The 24795-nt window shown below is 47.8% G+C and overlaps 1 protein-coding gene across 2 annotated transcripts in view; it reads right to left on the bottom strand.

Moving 5' to 3' along the window:
* TERB2 (telomere repeat binding bouquet formation protein 2) overlaps positions 1-24795 on the bottom strand; it is a 394925-nt gene that overhangs the window by 285312 nt on the left and 84818 nt on the right. For both annotated transcript variants that reach the window (XM_085646319.1, XM_085646320.1), the window contains one exon: positions 15350-15489. In XM_085646319.1, the coding sequence (XP_085502445.1) occupies positions 15350-15489 (140 nt within the window). The remainder of the gene's footprint in view (positions 1-15349; positions 15490-24795) is intronic.

The following is a 24795-nucleotide window of genomic DNA, read 5'->3' as shown; positions in this document are numbered from 1 at the left end:
TTCCGTGCTCTTTTGTAGGCCGCTTTTATGATTGCCATCGGGTATTCTCTCCTAGTCAAATGGTCTGTGAGTTCATGTGCCTGTGTTTTGAAATCCTCCAACGTACTGCAGTTGCGTCGAAGTCTTAGGTATTGTCCGTATGGCAAGTTATCGCGTAGAGCTTTGGGATGGAAACTACTAAAAAGTAGTGGACTATGGCTATCTGTAGGTTTTTTGTAAGTTTTCGTGTTCAGGCCCGTCGGAGTATTGGAAATGAGCAGATCCAAAAAGGAAAGTTCATGGACTGATGAATTAGCCGTGAAATGTAGATAAGGGTTGAGACTGTTAACCCAGGACACGAAAAGGGGGATGGAGTTCAGATCCCCTTTCCAGAATATGAGAATGTCATCAATATACCGTCGCCAAAGGGTGACGTTCTCCTTATAGATATTGGTCCCAGCTAAGATGTAATTGGCTTCAAAATGAGCCATATAGAGGCATGCCAGGCTGGGAGCAAAGGTGCTCCCCATCGAAGTACCCTGGACTTGATGGTAAATAAGGTCTTCGAATTGGAAGTAATTCTTGGTCAGGGCAATGTCTGCACACTCCATAACAAAAGAGATGGGTGTGGGTTAATCCCATGTTTGTGCTCGAAGTACTTCTTCCACAACCTCCAGAGTGGCCCTCTGGGGGATGTTAGTATAGAGGGCCTCTACGTCCAGGGTTTTCAGTGCATCCACACTGGTACCAGTTTCATGGAACTGTTTAATGATGTTGAGAACATCCCTGGTGTCGAGTAGGAAGGTTGGGGTCTTTTGTACCAAGGGGCGTAGAAAATGGTCACAGAACCGTGAAAGAGGTTCCAGAGCAGAGCCGATTCCTGACACAATAGGCCTCCCTGGTGGAGGTAAGACACCTTTGTGGATTTTGGGTAATGTATAAAAATACGGGATACGGGGATTGTTGTTCATAAGAAATTCTGATTCGTTTTTCGATATCCAGCCTTGTGCTAGTGCACTAGTCACTAGAGTTCTTATTGTAATGATCAGTTTCTTAGTGGGATCTGCTCTGATTTGAGCGTAGTACCGTGTGTCACTGAGTTGTCTTAGGCATGAATGCCTAAGACAACTCAGTGACACACGGTACTACGCTCAAATCAGAGCAGATCCCACTAAGAAACTGAACTTTACAATAAGAACTCTAGTGACTAGTGCACTAGCACAAGGCTGGATATCGAAAAACGAATCAAAATTTCTTATGAACAACAATCCCCGTATACAACTGCAATACACGCAACTGCATTTACCTAATCCAATGCCCGTGTGACCTCAAGTACGTGGGCATGACGACACGTCCGGTCAAGATCAGAATTTCTGAACACCGGAGCAACATCAGGTGCAAAAAAGTAAGCACCAAAATGTGCACGCATTTTCTGGAGAAGCACCATACGGCCAATGACCTGACGTGGTCAATTTTGCAAGCCTTCTCTGTGATCAGTAAGGATGCCCTCTTCAGAAAAGAACAGCAATGGATCTTTAAAATCTCGAGCCATACAATCGGCCTTAATGATGATATACCATGGGCAACACTGAACAATACATGATCCGCTCCACGGACGCGCTTTATACCAGATGGTTACAACATTGGTGTTGTGTGCCCTTGGACCGCTCACTGGTGGTGCTCTTCATTCCATCAGATGACACCTTACATGTTGCAATGACAGACACTGACATTTTTACCCTTAACTTATATGGCCATACCAACTGGTCCGCATTTACTTTTATGCACCTGCCCCCTGAGTAATTCTCTTTGTCCTTCAATAATCAGGACTGAATTTTATTTTACTTAATTGCATTCTAACACATCGCGGGTTACACTAAACCGCGTCTTTCCTAATTATCTCAATAGACGCTCGCCCGAATTCTTTCATTAGTCAATTTTTTTAATACATTGCGATTTACACTACATCGCACTCTATTATTCGAATAGATACTCGCCCGTGAACACCCCCACTTATTCTTTTGGGAACATTACTATTTGACGCTCCTATTACCGCGTTGTCCTCTCTTAATAAAGTTTCATGGGGTTGACATTCATCCTCAAGATGGCCGACCCTGTTGACGGTCTAGTCTTTCTTTTTGCTTGTGAGCACTTCCTTTATTTTGAACACACCGTCGTTGCCTCCCCACGGAAGCCAGAGCCTCAGTAGGAGCACGGCTACACGCACGCCCAACCTTCGTGAGTACAGACCTTGACATGCCGGTTGCTGATATGGAGTCCCTCACACTCGTAGCCATTGGCACTTGGAGTATTACGCACTTAATGGTTTCATTGATCCATTACGACATGAGAAGCCACCCACGACCCTAGATCTGGGGCGGCGGCTTTGTATGCACTATGCTCGTAACTTCCACCAATTACGCTGTAACATCACTTGCATTACAAGTTACATTGCTAATGAAGTAGCCCATAGACCTGGGGGCGGCAGCTTTCAATGCACTCTGCTCGCGACCTGCACTTCCACTATTCACGTTTTAACGTCACTCGTTAAGATGCTAATGAAGTAGCCCACAGCCCTTGGCACCAATGGTGTTGTAGTTTGTAGTCTATAGTTCTCATCTCTAGCACTATGAACTCCACCTGAGTAGTTTTCTAGATGGATAGCCATGGTAGCACGAATTTAGCCATGGTAGCACGAATTTCACTATTGGATGGTTGCCCACCTTAGCCACCCAGCAAGCATCTATGACGAGCCCTGATTTTGTTCCTTGTATTGTGTTCTGTTTCCGTCTCTCTTTTTCTTTTAGGTCTCGCAACAGTGGGTCCACTCCCCTTTGGGACCCTATGGACTCTCCTTGGTGATGTACTAATTTTTCTGTCACCCACTATGTAGTAGAGATTATTTTGAGCACTCTCTCACCTGGTCCTGAAGAATTGCCACCGAACCGTTTGGGCACAGGGCAAGAAACATGTCGACCTTTCTATATCCCTGGGGAGCATCATAATCCCTTTAGGGTTCACCTATTTTAATTAGGCTGGTATACCACCAGAATAAAATTGTTCCTTGATTGCCAATACCATACCTATTTTAACCCACCACACCACTACTCACTACACTTGTTGCACCTACCCCCACGCACCCATACAGCTGTCTCTAAAAAGATCTCCGAAAAAGAGCCCCTTCGCGGGAGCCCGTCGGGCATTGCAGCGCCGGCCCGACGAGGAGCACAGCCCTATGATGAAGCATGACACCTTGCTAGGTGTGTGAGGGCATTCTATAGAGACTAATCGCTCTCCCCCCCCCCCCTCTCTTCCCGAGGAACTGCACACCTGGTTTTTGATTATACATTTGGAGCACTGTGCAGGACCTCAGTACAAAAGCTCTTGGTTCCCCCCTTTTTGTAGCATAGCTGATTGACAGTCATACTCCGTATATTGATTCTTGCAGCTCCTTTCCTTGCAATGAGCTGCTTCTTGTTTTATGGGGTCCCAAAGTATAGCACCTGAAGTTAATTATTCAAGAGATTTTAATCTCATGCTTCTTGTGTTTCACTACTTATTGGGTGAATAACAATAACGCCACTTTTTCCAGTATAAAATACATGGCAGTTCAGCTCACACGGAAGTGGCCAAAAAACTACAACCCCCATGATTCTCCAGCACGTGACGTGACGTGCTAGCGTAATGCACAGAAAAGGATGACGGACCTTCTGTCCGTGTCGGAAATTCATTGTTTTGACCCAGAGTGAGATGGAAGCCTTGCTATTCCTTGGTTTGGTGAGAAAGGGGAGCCGTGATCCGCTCACCTTGGATTCCACGCTTCGTTTTTGCCGCTGTGAGACTTCCTCGTTCTCCTGCTTGGTCCTGTGAGGTAGGGGTGCCTTGCACCGATTGCAGTGTGCTCCTCATAGTGTTTGGGTCCTGTTCTACTTCCCGGAACTCCCGCAGTGTTGGGTGAAGCTTCCTAGAGGTGTGTTCTTTAAAGTCCCGAGGGCTTAGTGAGCACTCTTGTCGACAGTTGCCTTCTCTGCTGTGGTCCTCATTTTCTTTTGAGAACACAAAGACTTGGCTAAGCTCTGAAAAGGATTAGTACAGATTGACTCCTGATCGGAACCTTGAGGTTGTTCCAGGCCGTGAAACTGTATTTCTTGTTTTATTTGTGGAAAAGTGCAAGTCGTTCCACAATACTTATGCTAGTGGACATGAGCTCAATGTTCCTAGCTGTTTCTTTATAGCTGTTCCTAACTACGTGATGTCTGGTTGATTTATGGGTGTACTGTAAGTGTTCCAGAACTGAAGAGCTATTTATCAAAAAAAGTCCCCAGGGCCGACTGTCCTGACATCAGTCTTATCCAAACCTGCATAGGTGGTACAACCAACCGGAGTTCCGGAACGCGCTGGAGCATCAGCGGATGGTTCAGGTGAATTCATGGCACAAGCCCAAGCAGGCTGTGCTCGGCAGTCCTCGAGTTCCTGGATCAGGGTCGTGCAACCACAGGACCTGGAAGTTCTTCATGGCTCCTCCTGGCAGGGTAATAATTTGGTCCGTCCCAGAGTTCAGGGGAAGTAGTGTGAAGGTCCTTAATATGATCTTTGGTCCTGGTGTAGGTGTCTCCACTGTGGCCTTACTACTTCAGCGATGATCCTGATCAGGTCACACTTCTTGCTGTGACAACCCCCTCTAGCATAGTGGGTCGCCATATCTCTCCTGCACACGGGCTTCAACCTGATCAGCATAGCAGGTTCCTTCATTGCGGCCCCTCCTGGCATACAAGGTCGGAGTCTCTCCATCGCGTAAGGGCTATAGTTAACTCTGCACTGCAAGCTGTCCACGGTGGCCCCTCCTGGCACACGGGGTCGCCAGCTCTACACCACGCTAGGTCTACGCCCCACTCCGCACAGCAATCTGTTCACTGCAGCTACTCTTGGCATATATGGTATCGCCGATCCTTCACTGCACATAGGCAACGACCCAATCATCAGAGCAAGGATCACAGTTCACTTTGCGGAGTTCCCTCCACATGTACAGCATCACGGACTCCACACTGTACATGGGTGATGACTTGTTCGGCACAGATATGTCCACGGCTCACTTCACAGCGGCCCTCCACTGGCAAACGAGGCATGCCGAATTTTTCTTGTATATAGGCAGCAACCAGATCAGTGCAACAGCCAAATATTCACACCTCACGAAGAGAATCCACTCAACATGATTTCACACTTGACCTCGTTCCCTCCAACATTCTTTCCAGAGGGAACACAAGTTGTGGCAAGCCAGTAGGCATTGGCATTACAGGTTTAAGGGCAGGTGGTCTTGGATTACCTGCGTGATATCTCATCACCCAGCTAGGAAACTAGCAGGCTGTAGCCTCCTGTCCTGGTCACAGGCAGACTTTTTGCAGAGCTTCTCCTACTTACACAGTCCGACTGGTTGCTTGAGAGTTAACAATTTCTGGGGTCTTGAACTTCCATTCTATAGCCCATTTCTAGGCACCAAATGTGATTAGAGTTTGGGTCTTTGAAGTTTATGTTGGGGGGGTCTGCTTCCTTTTGAAGTGCCCACTCCACTGCCCTCTCTTCCAGAAAGCAGTCTGTCACAGCAGGAGTGTCTCCAAAGCTTAGAGCCTCACAACACAAGCCATGGGAGAGACTACAGTTCATACCAGGAGGTCAGGATACCAGGATGTCAGCCACAGTGATGTGTGTATTGAAAGGTTAGCCCAGAGCCTCCGCTCTTCTCTTTATGATTCTCATATCAGGCCTAACTCCTTCCTGAGATCCTTGTAAACTCTCTCAGAATCAAAGAGCACCTTAAGAAGTGTATGAGGGGAGCCTGACTCCTCCTCCAGTGTGTCCCACCCAGCTTACAGGAATGCAGCAATACACAATGGAACCCTTGAATCCTCCAGGTATTGTATTCTTTAGAGGCGCACATATTCCCAGATATATGAATCAACATACACACACACTGCACAGAACTGTATCCTTCATGTACTGCACCATTCACAGGCACACATACACCCAGCACATGCATTCAACAAGCACATACTGCACAGCACTACACCCTTCATGTATTGTATAACTCACAGGCACATATACACCCAGCACATGCATTTAACATTCACACACTGCACAGTACTGCATTATCCCTGTATTGTACCATTCACAAGCACATATAGATCCAGGACATGTACACTACACATGCACTGTGCAGTACTACACACCAAACCGATGAAGGTTCAAGGGTGAGTCGAGTTCACAGTTGCGGAACCTTGAATGAGTAAGCCTATAGGCCTCACTCCAGTGATACAGTTAAAAAAGGCATGTGCACCCCTACTGATCGCTACACAGTATTCTTCCACCATTGCACTCATGCTGTCTAACTTCTGGTAACTGCAGTAATATTTCTCCACTGTGAGAGTTCTGCTTAGGACTCCCCTCCTGGTCCAACAAGACCACAATCCATGATACAGGCCTATGTAATGGCCCTAAGGCATGATCCATGTTTGCCTATGACAACAAAAATCTGAATTAGGGATAAAGACATCAGTACAGTTGGGGCACTTAGGGAAGGTGTGCACGTCCCTTGTCATGCAGAGGACTTCTCTGTTACAACAGACGCCCCTTTGCCTTTCAGAACACCAGCTCTATTCTGCAGAGGGTAGGGGCTCAGGTTGGGAAAGCTGGTGGGAAAAGCCATCAGCATTTCTGTGGCTCAATCCAGCTATCTGCTCCACCATAAAGTCTAACCCTTGCTAAGAAACAGACCTGGGAATCTGGGAATCTCCCCCTAAATAGCCATCAACCATTTTGGTGGCTTATGATCCGTTTGCACCACAAACTTGGTCCCAAACAGATAAGGGAATAACGTATGCAAGGCTTACACTATGGCAAAACACTCCTTCTCAATAGCCGCCCAGTTCTGTTCTCGGGGTAGTAACCTTGTACTAATAAAGACGGTAGATTTTGCCTCCTGTGTCCTAGACAACACTGGTCCTAGGTGCTGCAGGTGGTCCTGCCATTAATTGCTTTTTAACCAGTACTTTCCCATCTAGAGGTTCATTTGTGTATCTGCAACCTACTTTTGTTGTTTTTAGAATCAGTTGTCTTATGGGCATAGCTGGCAGCAGAAGAAACAGTCACTATCAATTTCTCAGGTTTGCAATCTTTTAAAAATAGTTCACTGTGTGAGAGGGATGAGCCCCAGAAAGGGAGTAAGGCTTTTAGGTCATGGCAGTTTGAGCATCATGAATGAACGTTAGGGGGAGGGAGAGGCTTGCTTGGGCAAACTCTTCCACCCTGCCCGAACCACAAAAATATGGAGGCAGCAGAATTCCTAATGGATTTTCATTGCTTAGTGCCTCCAAACACAAGTTGGGAATACAAATCTGGGCAAAGGCTTCCAGCTCACCAAGTGATATCGGCTTTTCACCAGATGACTGTGTGTAGAGAGCCCATAATTAGACACACAATAGCACTGTGTGTGCTGGCATCAGGTCTTGACTTATAGAAATTACCAATTTTGGTTGTATAACAAGCCCCAGAACTGACAGAGCCACGGCAGAAACCTGATCTACCAACATGATGTTCTTAGCTTAAGAAGCCTTTACAAAGCTTAACAGCAGCAACTGCAAAATAAGCACGGGTAGGTTTAGGCATTAGTGGAAACAAATGCATTCATCATTGTTTTTTTTTAAAAACTGTAATTTGAGAAGGGTCAGAGTAGGAAGGAAATGCTGCTATGCTAATTTCTCAGGATTCGAAATGGACTTTGATGGTGGACCGGTATCCCCTAGAGAAAAAACTGGCATCTTAGTGGATAAATTGGATGATCTTACTTTTCTATGTTTTGGTGCTCTCTTTTTCAGTGAACCTAGTTTTCCCTTCGATGGAGAGCTCGACTGAACTCCTTCTCCCTAAGGTTCTGACTAGAACAAACATGTCCTTACTTTCGTGGATAGCTTCTGACAGTATAAGCTAACATACATCACAAGAAAAATACCATGCTCTATCCATAAGCAGCGTATACAGGCTTAATGGGTATTATATAAGTATATATATAAGTCACCCAAATCGGCCTCAAGCAGTTAGGACAAGGCTTAAAGTCCAGAACTTTTTGTAAGAGAGGCACTCTGATGTAGAGTGCAACTTTTAATTACTTTAAATAAAGATAATAAACTGGAAAACTACCTTTCTATGCCTACTTATTTACCACAAAAACCATGCTAAATAATCGTTATAAACTAGTGGCGTAGTTCAGCTTCACATCCGTGGCACACACAAAAAAAAAATTCATTGCCAATAGTGGATAGTGGAAAATTCACAGACCCAGAGATATTTTTCCCACTGGTGACAAAGGCACGGCTTGAACTGACATGGCGTCACTGAGATGATAAATTAAGCATTAGCTTCTTTTTTTTAAAAAAAAAAAAAGAAAATTCACAACCGTCATGGCCGAATAAGAAATATGTGCAAAGAAGATGTTGTAGTTTAATCCATACACAGTGGCCTTGTGCTTGTAACAAGTATTTAATAACAGTTGAGGTAAAAGCCCTCAGCCGTCTTGCCAGGCACAGCTGGACTGTTAACTGCCGGATCCCAATGGAACTCCGCTACCTCATCATAGAACAAAGGTACATCATAATGGTTTGAAGACTGCCTGAGTACATTACAAAACATCCCAGCGCCTTAACAATTACTAAGACCTGGTACAACAACAGAGTGGAGTTGCAGAAGCTGTACAAAATGAAACCAAAATAACAATAAAACAAAATCAATAAATGAGGCGCAAACAGGATTATATAAAAGAACAGTGGTAAAGCACCTTAAATAGATCCACTGGTAACTTAGTAAGAAGAGAAACTACATGAAAATAAAATGAAGTTATTTGAAACATATTCATCCAAGTAAGCGGGAGGTCTTATTGACCTCCTGACATGTTCATTTGTAAAATCTCAGTCACTCATCAATAACCAAGGCGAACCAGTATCACCTACACCAATGCTTTACCTGAGAATCATCAAGCACATGACCTTTCTTCTGGTATAGACCAACACGCCTGAGATTCCACGTCTGGTCATTATCCAACTTGACCCAATTGCCTCTTCACCCTGAAGGGCCCCCAAAATCTGCTCAAAAACCCACTACAATCTCCAGGCTTCACCTTCACTAAGTCTCCCGCATCAATCACACTTTTCTCAAGGCTGTCCTTCTTTGGCCCGTCCTTCAATCCTTTCTGTTTCACCTCACTCAACCATAATGGCAATCATTTTGTACCAGCTGTCCTACCCCTCATTTCAGAGGGAGTTCTTCCCGTGCTTCTATTCGGGGTCGTATGGTAACGTCCAAAGCATGTCTTTCATAGAATCTTGCACTGGCAAACCTGAGTTATACGCCAGCTGCATGGTGGCCTTCACCATTCTGTTTATCCTCTCAACCAATGCAAAAACAACAGTGATGGACAGAATTCAGAACAATGTCATACATGTACCCCAGTACAGAGATGTGGGCCTAAATCCATATTTTTTTTGCTCGCCATGCCATTCCAGTTTGAACCCAGCCATGTGCAAATCAGTCTTGACCCTGTGCCTCATGGGAACAGTCCAGCCAAAACTGCCAAGCCAGGTCCTCCCTAGACTGGAAACAGGCATCCTAGGACCGGTTTCGGGGTTTCAGCCCTTTTCAGCCAGGATAGCTTGATTCCAGTGGCATGGAGAGCATGGGACCCACGTCTGGGCATACCCGTTCCACTCGGGATGACAAATGCAAAAACAACAGTTGATGGACAGAATGCAGAACAATGTCATACATTCACCCCAGTACAGAGATCTTGGCCTAAATCCATATTTTTTTGCTCACCATGCCATTCCAGTTTGAACCCAGCCATATGTAAATCAGTCTTGACCCTGTGCCTCATGGGAACAGTCTAGCCTGAACTGCCAAGCCAGATCCTCCCTGGACTGAAAACAAGCATCCTAGGACCGGTTTCAACCAACCCATTACCCTGAGGGTTGTATAATGAGCAACATATGTGCCTCACACCCATGGTGTACAGGAGGCCCTTCATCTGCAGCTAAGTCAATTGCATGCCATTGTCTGTCAAAAGCACAGGAGGAATCCCCTTCCTTCTGAATATTTGCCCTAAGACCAGAATGGTATAGGGGGTGGTGATCCCTTTCATAAATACAACTTCCACCTATTTTGATTTAGCGTCAACTAACACAGCTGCAAGTTTCTCTTGTTCTTGTAGAAAACTGAAAGGTCCTATAAAATCAAGGCATACTTTCCCCCAGACATCCCTTGCTACTGCCACATGCTGTTCCTCCTGCAAAGTGCCCAACCCAACTCTCAAGCGTTTTTCCGACTCCTTACATGCCACACACAGCTATACCCAATCTTTGACTTGACTGTCCATGAGGGGTGAACAATACCTCTCTCTCAACCTTTTAATCGTCAAAGTTTGTCCCATGTGTCCATCATGTGCTAAGTTTATTAGCCGTGTGCAAAGGGAAGAAGGTGGCACACACCTTTCATTTCACAAAATCAGATCATCATCGATTACAGACAGTTCGGCAACAATTTTACGAAAAGGGCTCACACCCACCGTAAGGTTACTCTCTCTCCTCACCTCACCTCTTATTAACTTCATAACCCGCAATCCTTCTTGAGAATAGATTTTCCAAATTCCTCTGTAGCATCATCAACACTTGCCACTACTTCCTCTGTGATAAACTCACAAACATCCACAGCTCCATTCAGCAACCGCAATAGGCAATCTGTCACCCTATTCTTCCAACCTGGCACATACTCCACTCTACATTCAAACTCTTGAAGCCGAACGGCTAAACGTGCCAGCCATCCTGAACATTTCTTGATACCCCCTGGTCCCAACACCTTTCGTAGAGGTTTGTGGTCACTACGCAGGATAAACCTACTGCCCCACAATAACACTCTGAAATAGTTTGTTGCCTTGGCCGCAGCCAATGCCTCATGCTCTATCACGGGGTAGTTACGTTTCGTTTCCGTCAATGAGCGTGAAGCAAAGGCAACCATATTTTCTTCTTTTATGTAACTGTGCTAGCACTGCCCCCACACCGACAGCACTTGCATCAACAGTGGCAACTGTTTTCGCACTCCTCTGATAAGGTGACAGAACACCAGCATGTGCAATGTCATTGTTTTACCATCGAAAATGCACTTTCCTGCTGCTCTGCCCAAATTAATTTTAGACCTTTCCTGAGCAATTTGCTCAATGGTTCTGTTTTGTGTGCGAAATCTTGTACGAATTTGGAGTAGTACTCTACTAGTCCCATAAAGGATCTAAGGGTGTCCCTGTTATGTGATGTCTGAGAGGTAACAATGGCACTCACAAGGCTCACTTTTGGTCTCACTCCTTTCTCTGTTACCTTGTACCCTAAATACTCAACCTCCTCCAGCAATAAATGCACACTTCTCATTCCGTAGTGTTAAACCTGTCTTACCAATGTGAGTTAACACCTCCCCCAATATTTGATTGTGCCCCTCAACATTTCCCCCAAAAACAAGGATATCATCCTGAAATACAATGGCCTTTTCCAGACCCGGCAGTATGTTAGACATTAAACTCTGGAACACACTGGCAGCGGAACATAATCCAAAGAAAGTCTGTAGAATTGGAAAGTGCCCTCATTTGTTATAAATGCTGTGAGATGTTTGGATTGTTCATTGAGTCTTACCTGATGGTATGCACTTCTTAAGTCAAGTTTCGAAAAATATTTACCCGCAGACAGCATGTGAATCAACTCATTGATGTTTGGTAAGGGAAAACTGTCCACGACGACATATTAATTGATGCTGCGCAAATCAACACAGAACCTAAGTGAGCCATTTGACTTCTTCGTAATAACTAGTGGAGACAGCCATTCCGTTGCCTCCACAGGTTCTATCAATTTGTCATCCAGGAGCTGTTGTAGTATTTCTTTCACCTTTGATCTCGCTGCCATTGGTACCCTCCTGGCAACGTGCTTTACCGGAACCGAGTGCTTCCTAAGTTTGAGGACATGCTCATAGTTGGCAGCCTCACCCACCCTGTTTTCAAAAATTGTTTGATGAAGATCCAAAAGCTCTTTCAGGCCATCACTTGTTCCTCAGCCTGCGGATTCACCATTATGTTCAGATCATATTGATGAGTACACCCCAATATGGGTGGTCCTTCTCCGGCGACATACATTTTTCCTGTTGTCTCTCTTTCCGCAAATTTGATTGTCACTATCATGAAACCAATAATACACCAATATCAGTTCCTTGATACCCTTTCAGAACAACATCTGATGCCACCAACTCTTCACTGATCCACGTGGCATCAAACAATGCTTGTGGAACACTGGTGTATAACGAACTAGTGTCCACCATCAAGAATATCATCTTACCATTGATGTCAAATACAGCCTTTGGATGTCATCTCCTCATCATCATCTTCCACTTCGCCTATGGTATTCTCTCCATCTACCATTAGAACTCTCTACCCTATTAGTTTATCCTCCACCGTAGCAACTTTCTTCTCATTTGTTTTGCACAGGTGTGCTAGATGTCCTTTCTTACCGCATTTGCGACAATCTTTGCCAATGGCAAAACACTGCTTAGAATTAGCCATGTGATAGCCACTTTCACACCTGTAGCATACTCTTGAACTGAATCTTCCTTGAGGGAATCCATATTCTTTAGGATTTTTATTTTTGTTACTGGAACTTCCAGCCATTTGACCTTTTCCTTTAACCACATTTACGTTATCCACCTGGTCTCACAAAACAGCAACATCACTCTCCATCTTTTCGCAGGTTGTGATTCCTCTACACCTTTTGTAATGGCTATTGCATCTTTTAGTGTGGGATTGCTTTCAGCCCATAGTCTCTCCTGTATCTTTTTGCTGTTACATTGTACTATTAACTGATCCCTGATCATCTCGTCAGTCATTGGATCGAACTGGCATTTTGCAGAAAGTTCTCTCAAATGTGCCACAAATTCATCAATGCTTTCATTGCCACGCTGTGGCTGTGTGTAGAACTTGTGACAGTGCATCACCACATTAACTTGCTTTGTAAATCTGGTTTGCAAACTTAGTAGTGCTTCCTTGTAAACATCCTTCATAGCTCGCCCTTGGCATTACCAGTGGCGGGTACGTTTTTAAACCCATGCTGTCCCTCTTTACCAAGAAACCCCAAAAGAAAAGCTTTCTTTCTGATTGGAGAAAATCTTGCTTCATCTAAAGCTAAGATATACTTTTCAAAACAATCAATCCAGTCTTCCCATTCAAAGGGAGGGTCCCCAATAACCATGAGAAAGGGAGGTGGAATAACAATAGCAGTGCTCAGATCCATATTTGCATTACCTAAAGTGAGCACAAGGTTGCAGGATTGTCAAACAATGCCCAAGCTGAGCAGGGATGAAAAATGTTTTCCCACTTCAACTACAGCCAATCACAAATTCACACACAACCTCCAATGAGATGCAAGGATTGTTCATCGAAAATTCCCACAGCAAGGAATGTCTCACACACAGCCTGAAACTTCCATCTGCAAGTAAGTCCTCTTTCCTTTTACGCTGTATTTGACCGTGCAACTACTTTGAGTTGTTTTTGGTATCCTACAACATAATTTCTGCTTCTTGTGTTCCCCACTGTGAACTACAATGCTGCCAGAAATAGTGGAAAACCGATTTTTTTTAAATGTTATTATTCTTTCCAATATGGCATGACATTACTCTCAAAACTACTAGAAAAATGAGGCGCAGTGCTGTGAGCGATCTCTCTTTCTCCTTACTCTGCTTCCTCTAGTGCTTGCTCACGGCTCACACTAAACGTGTATCTGACAAGCCTTTGATGGCACGCGTATTGAATGGGAGCGCGCCCTTTGTGCTGCTGATGTAACTGATCGTACAACTGACAGGCCTTTGAACATGCGCGTTGTCAACGCGAGCTCTTACTTCGGCCAGCTGATGTAACTGACAGCGTTTACTCCGCTCCTCTTCAGCTACACGCCGAACAGGCACAAACTCCTCACTTTGCTGCTCTTCTTATTTTCTCAGTGTTTCCGCTCACACTGCTACCGTGCAATTAAACAGCTTGATTTAAGTACGCTTTCACACTTCTAGTGTTCCCACTGGGAATGGCTCACCTCCTCTCTGAACGTTGCTGTTTAAAGCAGCTTCCTCTCTACACGCAAACGCTGGCACATTACCGTTCCTGTTAATTCAAACACAGTCTTTTCAAACTTAAACAGCTTTCCTGACCTGTATTATCCTGCCGGTACTTCTGTCAGCTCCTCAATACGATATGGGTTAATGGCTGGGTTTTTTACCTCTGACGTTTTTCGTTCCTGGCAAATCGTCGCCAAAAATGTCATCGTTTAATCCAGTCACAGAGGGCTTGTGCTTGTAACAAGTATTTAATAACAGTTGAGGAAAAAGCCCACAGCCGTCTTGCCAGGCACAGCTGGACTGTTAACTGCCAGATCCCCATGGAACTCCACTACCTCTTCATAGAACACAGGTACATCATAATGGGTTGCAGTCCCAGCCGCCTAGCTGAGAGTGCCTAAGTACATTACAACAGAAGAATTCGTTAGGAATTCAAAAATTCATGAAAATTAGTAAATGACTATGTTATTGTGAATCATTCTTGCAGGGGCATAACTCCAGGGGGCATTACACCCCCTCGAAAAATTTATTTTGTAGTAAATAGTTGGGTATAGGTGCTTTGAAGTCGGGAATCATGGGGTGTCTGTCGGATTCACCTGTGGGTTTTTACATGCCCATACTGCCAAAAACAAACACACACTTTTCTCTGTTTTGAAGACCTAAAAATGTTGGTTTGTTTGAAAAATACTGTGTTTTAAGTTCCCCTAACAATCCGCATTCCTCTCTCTTTCCACGGCCCCCTACGCCCCCTCATGTTCTGCTTCTCATACAACGTAAGTAAATAAGATGTGCTAGTGTGAATCTGAAGTCCCCCCCCCCAAAGTCTTACTGAGCAAGCTACGCCCCTGCATTCTTCCTCCAGTGAGAACCCTCCCAAAAATCTGTAATTGTCTCTTTCCCTCCTTAGTTTTTTTATCTAAATGGCATCCCAGTATTTATCTGCTGAACTTGAACTTTGTGCCCACAGTCGGAATACATTATTGCCTTTTGTGCTTTATATGGCGAAATTATACATTTGATTTACATCCTATTAATTGTGAATTTATTGTGAATGTATTCTTATTCTGAATCCATATACGATTTAGGTACATTTGGAACAACACGAGTTCAAATATTCTACATTGTGCACTAAATCGGATAACATATTGTTTAAGAGATTCCATTTATTTAAATGTATAAAGTGCCTTACAACTCATACCTTTTTGTAAACATGCAGGTGGAAGAATAAAGTGCCCTAAAGCCACCATATCTCGGATCTCAGACCTGGCAACTGCAGAAAGGTAGTTGGAATGAAAAACAGTTGCCCTGTCTTCAGCATATTCAATGCTTCCATATATGCTAAAAAAGAAATTGAATCATGTATTTAAAACAAAATACAATCACACTATTTCATAAGAATCTTAAATTGTAATAATGTTCAAGAAATGTCCAAAGCACTTCAATCAGCTGCGGATCTGTGAATTTGGTATACAACAGCAATAACTGCTTAATCCATAACTCGCAACTCAAGTTAAAGGTCATGTATAGTACACCAGACATGAGAAAAGGATTTGATGACATAAGTTAGCAAAATAAAAACATCAACAAAATCAACAGATCTTGCCTTTTGAATGCCTATGCTGACCTATTGACTTTGCAGCAAAAAGAAAAACAAACTGTTGGCAATGCTGTGTAACTTTGGTTAAAAAAAAGAGAAAAGCACAATGCATGCCCTTTGCGTCATGATGTTAATGATATGTGCATGCTAAGCGTTTCCCCACATGCGCATGCATTAGGCATAGCACTGTAGACCTCCTGTTGTTTATATTTACCATTCCAAGATGGTGAATGCAAGTCTTAGAGCTGTTAATAACAAATAATTTAACTGTGCCCAAAAGCATTCTTAGAAAAAAGAGCCTCCTGGCAACCAATTCCAGCCTCTTGTCACTCCAAACGTTTTCTGTGTTTTTAAAGACTGCAACGATCATTTGCTCCACATTCCTCTCGCTTATCTCCATTACGTAATGAGGCCCCTGTGCCTCGTAAACACACCCCCTACCAATATAAAAGAGCACCGCCCACTCCACAATACCGGTTCTTTTGTGTCTGTAGACACGGTAGGGTGGGTGCGGCCCGCTCACTCCAGCGTGAGTTTATTTGGTTGGCAGTGTCAGTTTCTGCCTTTTCACTGCGCAAGGTGGCGTGTGGCTTATTGCTACGCACTGTTGCCAGATTGGGCTAGATCACGCACAATTGGTCTATATTTTTCCCAGTTGTGCTGTAAAATTTTGGTTTGTGCTAGTTGCCAGATTATAAATATATATACAGCGCTCCAGCAAACTAGTATGTTAAAGCGCTTTATTAGACAAATATTTACTTGGCAGCCTGCTGCAACATCAATTCCAATGCATTCACTGCCTGCTTGACGATGTCCCTGCCCCATCTTCCTTAAAGTAGCAATATTGGGCTACTTTTTGGTTGTCTTTGGGCTAGAGAATTCTTTAAAAATCTGGCAACACTGTATAATGCTACGATGTTGCAGTGATTGTTCCGGGTTAGGGCATGCACTTTCCGTGTGCTCCAACATTCATGGCGGCTTTGTTTCCTGCAGCGCGGTGCCGTGGGTTGTGGGGACCGGCTTACGCGTTCTTCTCTAGTGCGCTGCAGGGGAAGATGTCGTTCAGGTAAAGAGGGGGGGTATGTCTGCCTGTGAGCATTGGGTTGGGGCTCCACCCTCATTCCCTTTTCTTGCCGGGCTGGAAGTTAGTGATGCTTGTCTCCGGCCGGCTTGTGGACATGTGCAGGGACTGTGTTGTTCCCGCTGTGTCATCCACTCTTCCCTGTTTTTGTCCCTGGCCAGAGGTTGGTGGTGCCTTCCTCCGGGTGAGGTGGGCGTGGTATGTTGCTAGGTCTGATTTCCACTGGCCAGAGGTTTGCTATGCATTTCTCCGGAGGGTGAGTGTGTATGTTTGTGTGGCAGCAGCCCTCTGTTGGTCGGCAGTGTGCGTTTGATGGCCCTGCCGCAGCGCATGGATCGGCGTCCGCACTGCAGTGCATGCAGTCCTGGTGCGAGTTTGTCGTTCGCAGGGTGAGCCCTTGTAGCCCTAAAGCACACATTTGTTCCTGTTGGCGGTGCGGCGGGGGACGGATGCTCGGTTTTGGCGTCTCCCCGGCTGCTGGGTCCCTGTCGGGTGCATGGGGTGGTTGCCCCTCTCCATTCGTTATGTGGCAAGGGGGGCTGTCATGTTTTTCATGTGGCCTTGCTTGTGATGGTTTGGTTCTCCTGGCCAGAGGTCAGCTGTGTCTTTCTTCGCTGGGGCTCTGGGGTCGGCTTCTCTCTCCAGGGTGTTTGGAGGAGTGTTTGTGGCTAGCGCCGGCTTGTTTCCCTTTAGGGCACCGGTGAGGGGTGCGTCTGTTGGCCACTCGCGAGCAGCAGCCCTCGTGGGTTCTTTTTAACCCTGGTCTCATACGGCCGGTGGGCTACGGTGCCTTCTCCGGCCTGGGTGTGCTTCTAGGGTTCTTGTCCCTCTGGATGTCAGCATTTTTTTCCTGATGTGCTGTTATGTCTGTCATATGTGGACCCTCATGTGGACCTCTGCTGTGGCTCTATGGATCTGGCACCTGTCTCTTGCTTGGGCTTGGCATTCGTGCCGTAGTTCCTGGTCCTTCTACAGTGTTTGTGCAAGCTTGCTCCTATGGGAGCATGTTGGCCTCTGGTCTTTGGTGACTGTAGTCTCTTTGGGTGGGTGCCTAGCGCTCGCTCCGGCAGGGGTTGCTTTGCTGCATTTCGCCTTGGGACTTGACGGATCTCCTTTGTCTGTGGCAATTTCCTGGACAGCCTAGAACGATCTTCTGGGTTTCAGTGCATTCTTTCTTTGTGGGTGCTTGTCTCCAAGCCCAGTGTGCAGCGGCTTCCGTGCGTTCTCGTGGTTCTTTCTGCCCGGGCGGTGTTTGTTCGAGGTGCGAGTTCGGCTCTGCAAGGGTTCTTGGGTTTTGGGGTCTCCTTATTCTATGGCTGTCCCTGGGCTTGTCGCGGCGCATTGCAGCCGCACTCTGGCTGTCACTGTGCCTGGATAGTCACCTCAGTGCTTGTGCTGCTGGCTTTTTGGCACTTCTGTTTCGCTTGTTGTGGGAGTGCTGGGCTTCAAGGCACCCGAGGTTGGGGTCTGTGGGAGGGGGATACGATGCTTCTTGCCGTTGGTGACTTAGTACCTCTGCTTTTGATGTCCTTTTATTGTTGCTATATTTTGTTGTTATTGTTGGGTCGTTTCCTGACCAGTGGCCTGACCTTTTCTCCATGACTGTCGGTTTTCCTCTGTGTCCTTCCTCAGCGCCTGCGGTGCAGTGATTGCAGGCCTGGAGGTACTTTTTCTGGGAGCGTTCCCCAGGCTGCTTGGCGCCCATGATGGATGCATGGGAGTGTCTCTTGCCGGTCTTTCCCTGCGTTTCTGATCTTCTGCTGTTTTAAGGCTTCCTATGGGTTATGGAGGTAGGTGCCTTCGGCGACAGGTGCGCTCCTGCTGGGGTCCCTGTTTGATGCATAGGTGTCTGTTTGAGCTGTTGCACATCGCTCTGGGAGCTTCTCTGTGGTGAGGTTTCTCCCCCTTGGGTATGTGTTGGAAAACAAGGCAGCATCTGTGAGGCCTGCACAAATAACATGACTACATTTGTCCTTCACTGGGAATCAAACACCCAATTGTAGCGCCTGACTCTCAGAGGGTAGCGTTGCAGAGCAGTCTGATGCTTACTCAAGGGAGGAAGTGTGGGCTAGTAATCTCCATTTGCAGGTGCACAAAAATAACACTCGATAATTGATTGTCCAGTCTGTACTTTGCATTATAAAAGTAAGAGTACATTTATTAAACACACAAACTACTCAATACTATGCACCAATTTACAAATATACATAAGCTGTTGGAATTACTTTGTGACATTGAGTAACATCTCCACCCCTCCTGCAGGGGGGTGGGGTCTAGTACCACCACTCCCATGTATGCACATCATCTTGCCCTCAATGTAGTGAATTGGACTTAACCTGGAGCGAGGGCCCTGCGCACTGGAACCATCCCAGGGGCGAGCCCCCCATTACGTCAACCAGCATTAAAAATGGGTACACTTGCCTTGGTGACATTTAACCCTGACTGAGCATCTCCTACTGACCATAAAGTATGCACCTCTACATCCTAAGGGCTAACAGTCTGGGTTGTTCCTCACCTAACAGCAGCAGCAAGAATACCTGTTTAAGCACCACTTTAGAAAGATCGTACTCATAACATTTGGATATCATTAAAAATGCATTGCAATTACAGCCTCTAAAGGCATCACAGATGATCACAGGATTAAGTAAATACAGTCAGACACCCTAGCAGGAGTGTCTAGCCACTTAACTCCATTTTGCTTGTTACTCCATTCAACAAGAAATATCATTGGTCAATGCGTGTCACAGAAATACCATTAAAAATATATTTCATGCAATTGCACCTCTTCACCTCCAGGGGATGCCGTTCTCTAGAAATCCCCAACTCAGCCCTTCATCCCTTGGCACATTTCTCCACACACCTCCAACAGCAGAACAAAAGTTCCAGCCCAGGAGATGTTCTGAAGTACTGGGAATTTAAAGCCCAGCGGTGCAGGGGAACACACCCTAAGACTTCGGGTTCTTCCTGTTTCAGACCTACAGAAACACAGAGTCTTCTGGGTGAAGTCAAAGATCGATTTATTGGCTGCAGACCAATTACAGGTATCCGAGAAGTACAACACAATGTATGTTCTCAGGAGACTGCTTAAAATTACAGAAACGGGCTTCTCCTTAAATACAAAATATCATGCTTCAGGCACACATTCCTTGTTTTATGGCATGGTCATTCACATGTATACATTACAAACGAAAAGGCAGAGTCATGATGACCATCCCACATTCCAGTTAAGCCAGCCCACAATTATTTACCCAGCGAGGCTCAGATCCCACACCAGATATCAACAGGCCCCAATAAACACGGGCATCTCCTGTTTGGAAAACAAGCCATAAAGCAGGAAGAGTCAGGTGTGAAAGAGATTAGCTGGAGGCTCGTGTGGGATGAAAAGGCTTTATGGTGTGTCAAACCCTGATGCTAATCACAGGTGGCCGCAGGACGGGCAGCTCGTGGGACCGGACTGACCTGGGGCAGCGGAGCCAAGCTGCCCAGGTCACAGAGAAGTCAAAGGAAGGCACATGTGTTCTAAAGGCCCGTATTTGCTCGTAATATGTAGCCTATGTGAGGGCAACCATAAGATGGCCACCGCTCTAAGATGGAACCCACGTAGTCAATGTATAATATCGTATACACAGTGCATTTATAGCTAAAACGTTATACAAAGCACTTGTACATACCGCATTGACCATTCGCGGTTCGCTAATACCGGAATAGACAGGGGTAGGGCCCTGCCTCCTACGCGGTCCCAAATTTCAAAGTACGACAGTTCAAATGCTAGCTGAGCCCTTGAGGGGTTATTCCTCCTAGTCCCCAGGACACCTAGGCTGGGACTTTTCTTCTTTGGGCTGGGGGAGGCTGCGTTGCTCCTGCAGCTTCCCCTGCCCCTCCTTGAACAAATGAGGTAGACCCCCCCTCCTCTGGGGGCCACCAGTACCCAAAACAGCCTATTTCCTAATGCCTTGCAAGGCATTCTGGGGCGCTTCATGCCGATTTCCATGCATATTAGATGAGCGCTTCTCCCGTTGTCCCGGGGAGATCCGCGATGTGTGCCCCACGCCGCTTCGGACGTTCGCGGGAGGGACCAGTCCCACCCGGACCTCCAGGTGAGTCATTCGACTCAGGGAGCCCATTCCGCCGATTTTCTGGGGGCCCGGTCCCACCCAGGCCCCTGACACCTCTCGTGCTCTTCTTGGGGGTCCCGGTCCCATCAGAGACCCCCGCATGCCCACTCGTTGGAGGGCTGCCTAGGGAGCCAACCCCCGGCTGCCCCCGCACGGCCAGCACCCTCGCGTGCTGCCGCGGAAGCCGACCTGCTGTTGTGGTCTGCCCGCTGGAGCAGGCAGACACAGAAGTTTGCGCTGGCCTCGGGGGAGTGCAACGGCACGCCCCCCACCACCAGCCACACTTCAGTGCCCGGGGATGGGGTCCCGGGCCCTTAGGCCAACCTCACGGGGGGACGCGACGGCACCCCCCAACTTCCGCGTTCTCGTTGGGGCCCGGAGTTGGGGTCATGGGCCCCTCCTCTCTGCGGGGAGCACGGCGGCGCTCCCTGTCATGTCCCTTTTTTGCCGGGGGCCAGGGTGGGCTCCTGGCACCCCGTAGGGGTGAATCTTCACAGGGAGCGCGACGGCGCTCCCCAGCTTTGCTTCGGTCCCGGGGATGGGGTCCCGGGCCCCTTGGGCACATTTTCTCGGGGAGCGCGATGGCGCACCCCAGCCTCAGGTTCAGTGGGGGCCAGGGCGGGCTCCTGGCTCCCCACGGGGGGAACCTTCACGGGGTGCACAACGGCGCACCCCGACTTTGCTTCTTCATGGGGCAGCCCCCGGGACCTGACCCACCCCAGGGGCATCTCTGAGACCGGCAGCGGAGCCCCACGTGCTTCGTCGCTGGTCTTCTTAGGGGTCAAAGGTCACCTACCTTCCGGGGGCCATATCTCAGCCCTTGGGGGTCCGATCTGCCCCATTTCCGTGTCTTCTTGCTCCTGGTGGCGTCCCCCAGCCACTGGGAGCACTCGCCTTCACCCTCTGGGTCTCCAAGAGGGTGCATTCTGCAGGGAGCGGGCTTCACTGGCTCCCTGCACCAGCCTTTCGCCTGGCTCTCTTCCTGGGCCTCTCTTCTCCCTGTGCAGAGGCCCCTGCTTCTGCGCACCAGTCCTGGGTGCTTCTTCTGGCGCTGTTAGGGGCCTGGGTGACAGTCAGGGGGTCTCTCCTTCCAACTGCCCATTGCCAGGCTCCAGCACCTTTCCGCCTCGGCAGACCACACCCCAGAGAGAGCTTCTCTTCCTGTGCAAGTACTTTTTAAAAGTTGAGTAGGGGGCTGGCAGGAAGTCTCTGTTTGGCCTATCAAACAGTGACACATCACTTCCCTGCCCCTGCTCCCTCCTTCTTGTACAGCCTCTGGGTTTGTTCAAACATGGCGTCATCCAGGGTCTCTGGTCACATGCTCCCCTTCCCCCAGTGCTGTCTTCACCTGGGTTCAGCTTGGTGCCTGACACCCACTGACAGCGGTTGATGGATTGGCTTGTATCTCCACCTATCTCCCTTCCTGGGAGGGAAGATCTTCGCTCAGGGAAGAAAGGGCATTAATCTAACCTGCCAGGGCCAGACCCCAGGCAGGGATTTGGAGAAATATGACATTTCTGGACGACCCAAAAGCAGTACAAATATGACTTTGGACTCTGCAGAATACTTCTTTTCACCTCCAATACAATGGACTTTAGTGCGTGTCTAATCTGTAGGCCTTGTGGAAGTCATTCTAGCCATGGGTCCCACATCCCTATAGGGAAATAATGAAGTGTAAACACAGTAAACACACTGACTTTCCCTGGCATGTTTCTTCCCAGTGTATAAAGCCTATTCCATGTCACCACCCAATTCTGCATACGTTCTGACACCATTCAATTTGTACCTGCTCCTGGACTGCGCACACTAGGAATCTCTCCTGCGCAGCCCCTACACGTGTGCACACACATGTACACGTGTCTGCATGTAACCAGCCCGGTGCCCCATACTCCAGCTGCTGCGCAGCGGCCTGGACAAGCCAGGGGGACACCAGTAAAATCCCCATGTAGTCTCTTACATCCTGAATTCACTGTGGGCGAGTCCCCACTTATGAGGCTCCCCCACAGTGAAAACTCAACAATTAGGCGTTCAAAAAGCAAAAAAATCCGGGCGGCCCATAGTGTCAGAACCACCTTCTAACAGTATGGCAGTGGTCTTTGTCTTCGGCTTCTCCTGTGCACTGTTTGATGGGATGCCGCTGTTGCTTCTTCCTGCCTGGTTGTTCTGTCTTGATTCCACCTGTTGGCTGGTTCTTGTCTTGGAGAGTGGTGGCTTGTCGGTCATTTGCTGGGCTCTGGTTTTGGCTTGGTCTGCCTTGCTGTGCCAGGGGGCGTGTGTGCCAGTATCCCATGTGCAGTTGTCTCATCCTGTGGTCTTCCTGGGTGTTGCATCTGCAGTTCTTGTTGGGGGGGTATCTGTGTCCTATGGCCATACGACCCTAAAAGCACCTGCTCTTGTCTGTTCTCAGAAGTTAAGCAGCGTCAGGCCTGGTTCGCTCCTGGATGAGAGTTTGCCTGGGATTGCCAGGTGCTGTAGGCTTAGCTGCCTCCTGCTCTCCTGGCCTGTCGCTTGCACAGATCGCTGTCTGTTTTGTATGTGGGAGGGGCTTCCTTGCTCTTGGTTGGTCTACGGTGGTTTGGATGCTCTCCCTCATGCCCCGTCTGCTTCTGTACCAGGTGGGCTGTGACTTTCTGTGGTCGGGTTTGGGCTTTGCCCTCTTCAGTTCCATGGTGGGGCAGTGGTCTCCAGCTCCTGCTTCTCCCCTTTTTGGGTGGTTGGGGGCGGCGCGGTAGCCCTGTTCGTTCTGCTTGGTTCCTTCTTGGCTGTCCCTGGGCTTGTCGCGGCGCTTCGCAGCTGCGCTCTGGCTGTCGCTGTGGCTGGATAGTCACCTCAGTGCTTGTGCTGCTGGCTTTTTGGCACTTCTATTTCGCATGTTGTGGGAGTGCTGGGATTCTAGGCATCCGAGGTGGGGGTCTGCGGGAGGGCGATGCGATGCTTCTTGCCGTTGGTGACTTAGTACCTCTGCTTTGGATGCCCTTTTTTGTTGCTACATTTTGTTGTTGTTGTTGGGTTGTTTCCTGACCGGTGCCCTGTCCTTTTCCCCATGACTGTCGGGTTTCCTCTGTGTCCTGCCTCAGCGCCTGCGGTGCAGTGCTTGCAGGCTTGGCGCTACTTTTTCTGGGAGCGTTCCCCAGGCTGCTGGGCGCCCGTGATGGATGCATGGGAGTGTCTCTTGCCGGTCTTCCCCAGCGTTTCTGATCTTCCGCTGTTTTAAGGCTTCCTAAGGGTTATGGCTGTAGGTGGCTTCGTGGACAGGTGCGCTCCTTTTGGTCCATGGGGCACCTGTGGCGGCGGCTTCTGCTTTCCTGGCCTGCTGGTTCCTTTTAATGCTGGTGGGCAGTTGTGCCTGGATGTTAGGTGTCCGGGTGTTTGGTTTCCCAGGTTGTCTGGCTTGGTTGCCCATCTGGTCCTGTTGGCCTTCTCTCTGCACCTATGACAGCCTGGGCCCCCTGGGTTTTTCCAGCGTGCAATTCCCCATTCCTCTTCCTTTTGTGGGTCGGTTTCTGCCTGGTTGGGGTTGGCGGCTGATTTTCCGCCATGCTTCAGGTCCCTCGGGCTGTGCGCCTGGTTTGGGTTGTCCAGTGAGAACCTGTCCTGTGGCTGGTTGGTTGGTTGGTTGCAGTGGGTCATCCTAGTGGGGGCTTGCCTTTCCCTCTAGTGGGTGTGATTATTCGTTCGGGCCCCCGCTCTTCCTCCCTCCTGTTTTGGGGTGCCTCCATACTCCCATGCCTCAGCGGGCCGACTTGCTTCCGCAGGGTTTGGGTCGGGGGAGGGGTGTTTGCCGTATGCTATGGGGTTTTCGTGACTGCATTCTTTTTGCATGCCTGCATTTCTGTACGTTCCCTTCTATC

Source organism: Triturus cristatus, chromosome 3_1 (genome assembly GCF_964204655.1).
Source record: "Triturus cristatus chromosome 3_1, aTriCri1.1, whole genome shotgun sequence".
In the NCBI taxonomy this organism is placed as follows: Eukaryota; Metazoa; Chordata; class Amphibia; order Caudata; family Salamandridae; genus Triturus; species Triturus cristatus.
Note: the sequence above shows the minus strand (reverse complement) of the source record. Positions and strands in the feature narration are given on the sequence as shown.